The 7448-nt window shown below is 36.2% G+C and overlaps 1 protein-coding gene across 1 annotated transcript; it reads right to left on the bottom strand.

Annotated features, from left to right (window-relative positions):
* Nucleotides 1-1051: 1051 nt before the first annotated feature.
* LOC120330463 (elongation factor Tu-like) lies at nt 1052-7192 on the bottom strand. Its single transcript, XM_078118767.1, has 11 exons — nt 7003-7192; nt 5659-5708; nt 5368-5518; nt 4773-4939; nt 4246-4419; nt 3835-3927; nt 3323-3461; nt 2909-3007; nt 1920-2071; nt 1675-1803; nt 1052-1537 (listed from the first exon to the last, which is right to left on the bottom strand). Exons 1-11 carry the CDS (start codon nt 7037-7039, stop codon nt 1361-1363), a joined length of 1368 nt encoding a protein of 455 aa, XP_077974893.1. The 5' UTR covers nt 7040-7192; the 3' UTR covers nt 1052-1360.
* Nucleotides 7193-7448: the final 256 nt, after the last annotated feature.

Here is a 7448-nt window from a genome sequence, read left to right as displayed (position 1 = left end):
GTTTTGCTACTTATTTATCAGTTCGTGACCTTCAAACACTCCCCCATTTTATATTCATTTATGTACACCTACTTCCTATCTTCTACCTGTCGGTAAAACTGAGTTGGATTTTATTAGCATATTATGAACGAGGTGCCGTTTACGCAAATACCGAGATTTAACCCATAGATTTGCCATGACAACCTGAGATATTTTGTGCCTATATCATAGATTAGTAAATCCAAATATACGACATTTGTATCGATACGAGTTTTCGATGTGGTGTACCATAGTAAATATATACTACTACGGTACTATAATAGAGGGTGTAACAGCCATTTACGGATCCTCAAAAACTTGTATCTGTGCGAAGCTACAGACAGCTAAGCTATTTTAGGAGTTGTTGAAAATGTATGTTAGAATATATATATGCGATGAACTTCCGCTTCTGCATTGTGTAATCCAAGCATTTGATTCAGCTACGCGCAAGTTAGATGACGTGTCCAGATCATGCGTCACCAATTACTCGGACAGTAAACTGCTATTCTAATATTCAATACGATATTCGAATATTTTGCCCAGTCCTATTCAGTAATTATGGACTCAACCGATTTTACATGAATAAACTTGAATTTTATAGCAGAACTTGGCTGTTATACAAACGTTTGCAGTTCGAAATGAATTTCCCGATGTGAAAGTGGCCCGCGACACTAAAAAGGTTGGCCAGGCCTACATTCGAAATGCCCAGCCCAAGATACGACTGATCAACCTTTTATAAAAATACAAACACAGATGAATCAGCTAAACAAGAGATGACCAAGTTCAATGTGCAAAACAGGACTAGATTGGCGGAAATCTGCAAAGCTTCCCGTCTCAAACATATTGCAATGTCGGCGCGTAGTCATTAAGTGGAATTCTATATTTTTGCAACGAAGCTTAATCAGGGCGCACTCTATGGTGAAGGTGCCCATAATTTCATTTCTAGTGACACAATATCAAACAAGTAGGTCGACACAGAAGCAAATGTCCCACAATTACCGGAGTAACAGAGTACAAAAAACGGGACACTCCATAACTCCAACTCATTTTTTAATAAAAATTAGCATCAGGAAACGGACAGAGCACTTCTTTAGTAAATGATGCATTGTTTTTACCACAGTCATCTGATCGGACAAGAATTGGCTGGTGTAGACTTCGTGACAATGAGCCAGTGTTGTTAGTTAGTTTGTAAAAAATAGTTTAGCGAGTTTATAATACAGAAATCATTTCAGGCCATCCAAATTTGAGAATATATGTATGCCGGTGGTCCTGGCTACGAAATCTAGATAACACACTATTATCACAGATTCATGCATCAAATTTTTTTATATTTCAAATAAAACTATTTGGGGAACAGCTTATCTACTTCGCCTTTTGCTGGTGGCATTGTTTTTGTAATAAGTCCTGTGCCTACTGTGGTTCTTCCATTACGAATTGTGAATCTATCGCCTTCGATAACAACCAAGGGGACGCGTAAAACGAAGTCTATTGAACCTTGTTCTCCAGGCATAACCATTTTCTGTAAAAATAATATTTTAAATCTTTGGTACACTGGTTAAGTAAGATGGGCATAGTAATTCATGTAGTCCAGCGGTTCCTATAAACAATTTCAGATAACCAGATAAAAACAACAACTAACTGTTTCACATTGCTTACCGATTCTTCATCTTCAGCGGGAGCAGGAGTCCGGCCGTTGACATTCCATGTCTTTGAATACAGCATTGCCATATAGTTGCCGGTTATTGGTTTTCCAAATCCACCTTCTTCTTTTGTTAAGACATAAACCTTTACATAGAGACAAATATAGGCAATGTTAACTCGTATAAACTAACCTAGGGTTTTTCCCATTTGATTGTGCACTAGTTGATAAGGATCAATCAATTCAAAATTCATTCACTAACCGTTGCTTGGAATTTCTGGGACAACTTAATTGTACCAGCTTTACCGACGACCATGCCACGTCTTACGTCTTCTCTTTTTACACCACGAAGCAGAACCCCGAGTTGATCGCCTGCCTCTGCGACATCACAAGTCTTGTGGAATGTTTCGATACCTAGTAATTAGTACAAAAACATCAATGTGTGCGTGGCATATATCGCAAAGTTATCAAGTATTGAAACAAAAATCTTTATTTTTAGTTATAGATGTGTTTCTCAACCTTTCAGGGTCAATAAGAAACATATACAATTCCCTCCCGTGCGTCATGACGAATGGATATGAAATGTCAAAATGAACAATATTATTTATCATCGAAGACTCTGGAATATGGAGTAACGACGATGTTTACTTTCATCTGACACAAAATTTCTGTCATATTCGACAATAGTGATCAATCCCCAAATAGTGATCATTTCTCTGCAAGGAGAATCCCTTTCACTCATACAAGTTTTTAGTTTGAATAATTCCAGAGAACTCCCAATAGCAATACAAACACAATTAATGAACCAGAATGCAATTCAAAAGCATTTAAATTTGCAGATTAACTCACAGGATGCTACAAACTCGCAACTGAAAAAACTTTTCATTAAAACAGAATCATTAGAAATTGGTCTACTCAGAGTAGATACAGCGGTGAGCTAGGTTGAACATAATTGATATTTCGAAGTTTTTTACTGGTCATGGAATGAATATTTTGAGAAACAGAAAAATCCTCGTTTGCTATAAAGTTTGGCTCTTTTAACGAGTAGCGTAATCGCGCACCAGTTTCTGAAGTCATTGCATGGAAATTTATGAGGCTTTATATGTATATTTTTTGGACCAGTTTAACCAGCCTGCACCCTGGACATAACCGACAATTTCAAAGTTCAGAATATCGGATATGTTGCTTATGCATTGCAGCCTGATTAGGGGAGCGTTGAATTCAAAAGGGATGAAAAATGTAATATACAACCTGAAGCTGTTGACTTGATCATTTTTCCAAATCCTCCAATTTCTACTTGATCGCCTTTCTTTAAAACGCCTTGAGTAAGTTTGCCACTGACAACGGTACCTGGTTTGTTTTGTAGAGAAATTTTTTTAACAGAAGCAAATTAAATTTAGTGATACACCATAAAAAGACTTTGGATGAATTTGTTATTTGAACAATGACAGGGCAGATATATATGCCTTGCTGAGAAATAAATATGCTCTGACAATTATCAAGTTTTATAATGAAAACATATTGGAAAATCTCAAAATAAGTGCTTTATTAATATGTCACTAAAATAATCAAATTTTATCGAAACCAGAAGGGGGACAGTTTATCAAATGTTCAGATATCGACACTTATCCCTACCCTTGCTTTTACCATGAATGAAGTTCTCACCTCGGCCAGGTATTTTATAAGTATGTTCAATAGGTAAATACGGCGGACTTGTCAAATCTCTTTGCGGAAGAGCGATATGTTCGTCTATTACATCGACCAACTCTTTAATGGAATTTTCTCCAATTTCTGGTTTTGTATCCTGTGCATTGCAAAAATATTGGAATAAAAAGCAAAGCACAAAATTGAGATACGTTATTTTAACATATATTTTTCATCAAATCTCATTGATGTGATATGCATAAAATTTACAATCAATCATTCTTATAAATAAATATGTATGCAACAAACACAATGTGCAACCAATTTTTTGGTAATTTCCTGATGGACGACATAGGACAATGTTAGATAGAAAAGCATACTTATGACAGCCTGCGATCTGTATACAGGAAATGAGCATGTAGGGTTGCAACATTTTGAATGCATATATTAAATGAAAAAATTTTTAATTTCTTGTGTACGATTCTGCATAACTATTTATTGTGAAATTGACGATACATATACATAACAAATACCTCGAGAGCACAAAGTGCGGAACCAACAACGATTTTTGTGTTATCGCCATCGAATCCATGTTCTGTTAATATTTCTCGAATTTCCATCTCAACCTGTAAATGAAAAAAAAAATAAAAATATTACGAGTCATCACTTTTACATAAGGTCATGGAATACTTTGCTAAAATCATAACAAAGGATGACATCCATTTGCAGTTAGTGGTTACTGATCTGTTTTTAAACCCTGGGCACAAGGTGTTATTTACCGGTGAGTAGTAATTTCCACATTTTGATTGGCTTGCTGTTCGTAACACAATTTTTAAATTGTAACAAGATGATTACCCTGACGTAAATCAATTTTAGCAAATACTTAATAGCAAAGTCAATTTTTACAAGAAATTCATCAAACAGGAATGATTCTTAGTTCTTACCAATTCTAAAACTTCTGAATCTACAGCATCAGCTTTATTGATATAAACAACCAAACTTTGCACCCCAATTTGCTTGGCTAGAATGAGATGTTCTCTTGTCTGAGGCATAGCACCATCTGTTGCAGCAACAACTAGGATTCCACCATCCATCATGGTTGTTCCGGTGATCATGTTCTAAATATGTAGTAGAATGGTTTACAAGTTCAATTCGAAACTGAAAACACTTTGCTAGTACTAGTAATTTAGAATGGGCAAAATATAACAATAGTTTGATGACTAAAAATTTTCTAACCATATACTACTTTCGGTACTCTCGTAGTATGTGCCCCAACAATTCTCATTTCCACAAAGACTTGGAATAGTTGATTCCATAATAGAAACTTCAATATTAACTTTAATAGATTCCATAATAGAAACAACACCAAACAATGTTGAAATTTGTAACCACAGTCTTAATTTACCTAGATCACACAAGTTACTTATGCATGGTTCTACTTCTAATTGACAAACTTCCAAGAATAAATGACCTTGATAAAATCAGCATGTCCAGGACAATCCACATGTGCATAATGTCTCTTTTCAGATTCATATTCAATATGAGCAGCATTTATAGTAATTCCTCTCGATACTTCTTCTGGTGCGTTATCAATTTCTTCATATTTTTTAAACGTAGATCCAGTTTTTGCAGAAAGATCTAAAAAAGTTGCAAAAAAATTTCAATTTTACTGTATTTAAACATTCATATTCAAATTCGATAAATTTAACTGGTTCATAACTAAATAAATCGTACCATGAGTATTTCAAAATGGATCTATGATGTCAAAACGTTTTGGGCATTCTGACATTTTTCACCCAGGCATCACTCAATCAGAACTACCAAGAAATATACTGATTAACTCAAAAGTAGTTAGTAGACCTCAGCCTAGTGCTTAGTGTGTTGGGCCAAATATATTGACATAAAATATTAGGAATCTCAGGTCCTATTTTACGTCAATTCATAATTCATTCACCCCAAGCATGTGACAAATAATTGAATATTACCAAATACCCAGTGAATTCATTCATTTTTCTCTATCTGTAACCTTACATGGCTGTGAGTATTTTCAATATAAATAATAATACATTTAGTAATAGCCGCAGTAAGTGTAGTTTTTCCATGATCAACGTGTCCAATTGTTCCTATATTTATATGTGGTTTGTTACGTTGATAGACTTGTTTTACTGCTGCAGCATAAAACCTGTTGATGCATACACCAGCTGTATTGCGCAATATCTGAAAAAGGGAATAAAAAATGTATTAATGCATACAAGTAAGTTTGATACATCATTGATCACTTAATAAGTAATTGTTTACAGAGTAACTCAATTTTTTTTGAATATTACTGGATGCTAAGATGAAAATCTAATACATACACAAACAGGCACAGGTCCGTCTTTCAAATTGCCAAAACATGATCTCAGACCTGAAAAAATGAACGGTTAACATTAGCATTTTGTCACTATCAAGCTAATGCTGTAATGCAGTAATGATGACAACATGATGAATGATCAATGCTTTGGTTCAAGCAATTCCAGAATTCAGTGAGTGATAGTCATTTTTGGGCTCTCATGTAGTTTAGCACCTACTGACCGAACGTACTTATAGTGGGCGTAGCACAACAATTTTTTCATGTGTCAATCCTAACCCCCACCTGACCCCGCCATCCAAAAATTAGGTCACTATCGGTACTACGCTACAGTGACGTAATACAGTAATAGAGCCCTTCAAACTATATGAACTGTCATCCAAGATGCGCAGACGAGCACCCGAAATCGAACAACTATTTCTCTCCTTTTCTCGTTGCAACAATCATGAATGAGATCGTTGACGTTAGTCAGTTCTTTATTGTCGGCGCCGATGACATTTCAGGCGATCGTACGTATATCAGTATATTTGGCGAACTCTATGACGTAATTGTGATGTCAGGATGTCGTAGTGACGTAAATTTTGGATGACGTATTCGGGTGGGGGTCAGGATTGACATGTCAAAAAGTTGTTATGCTACGCCAACTAGAAGTACCGTACTACACGAGACCCCATTTTTGTCTATTTTGATTAGATAGCCACAGTGTGACAGTCGGCATTTGTCTGACAACAGACAATCAACCAATTTCTTACCGATTAATCAATCAGTTTTGCAGGTAGACTATGGGGGTCTCATGTAGTTTCGTACCTAACATACTTCTAGTGGGCGTAGCATGACAATTTTTTAACGTATCAATCCTAACCCCCACCTGACTACACCATCCAAAAATTACGTCAACGCGACGTCACAGTGACGTAATAGAGCCCTTCAAACTATACAAACTGCCATCCAAGATGCGCAAACGAGCACCCGAAATCGAACAGTTATTTCTCTCGTTTTCTCGTCGCAACGATTTCAATAGGAGAGAGATCGATAATGTCAGTCAGTTCTTTATCGTCGCCGCCAATGCCATTTCAGGCGATTGTATGTATATTTAGCAAGCTCTATGACGTGATTGTGATGTCGTACCGTACGGTAGTGACAGAATTTTGGATGGCGTAGTCAGATGGGGGTTAGGATTGACATATCAAAAAATTGTTATGCTACGCCCACTAGAAGTACGTTAGGTACGAAACTACACGAGACCCGACTATGGCAGTATCGCCGCGGTTTTGTTAACTATCAGACTATGCGTCACTACTGCACTATTAAACCCTGAAACCGGTACCGTACCAATACCGTAGTCACTCACCATGCAGCGCTACCCTGGAACTTATAAATGTTGTCATTTCCACTCCTACAATATATTATTGTATGATTGTCGAAAAATAACACAGAAGGAAGTCACAAGCACAGGGTAAATAAACGGCGAAATCCCTCGCTAAGCCAACCCAAAGCCTGAACGCACGTCTGCGTCTTCATAAAGTCCTGCAATCTAGGAAATATCCCCACGGAGCTGCATGGTTCAAGATTTCGTGAGGTCGGAGTCAATTTGAAACCGAATTGTTGTAGGACCGTGAACCCACTTTTTATTTTATCTCTGTAACTATTACAAAGTTCATTACATAACATACATCAAATACAGAGTTTCAAAGTTTCAATATTTATCATCTTTTTACTTCTACCATCAAAACATACATGTGTTGTTTAAAAGTATTAGTTATTTCGTTATAAAACGAACAGATTTTATGTTAATTG

The sequence above is a fragment of the Styela clava genome, chromosome 12, assembly GCF_964204865.1.
Source record: "Styela clava chromosome 12, kaStyClav1.hap1.2, whole genome shotgun sequence".
Taxonomy (NCBI): domain Eukaryota; kingdom Metazoa; phylum Chordata; class Ascidiacea; order Stolidobranchia; family Styelidae; genus Styela; species Styela clava.
Note: the sequence above shows the minus strand (reverse complement) of the source record. Positions and strands in the feature narration are given on the sequence as shown.

Bases quoted from the DNA above. Each gene is read 5' to 3' on its own strand.
- LOC120330463 (XM_078118767.1), bottom strand. From the start codon at position 7,039: ATGACAACATTTATAAGTTCCAGGGTAGCGCTGCATG. The intron at 1,804-1,919 runs GTTAGTGAATGA...CTCTATGTAAAG, and splicing joins CCCAGAAATTCCAAGCAACG to GTTTATGTCTTAACAAAAGA. The intron at 1,538-1,674 runs GTAAGCAATGTG...TTATTTTTACAG, and splicing joins CCGCTGAAGATGAAGAATCG to AAAATGGTTATGCCTGGAGA.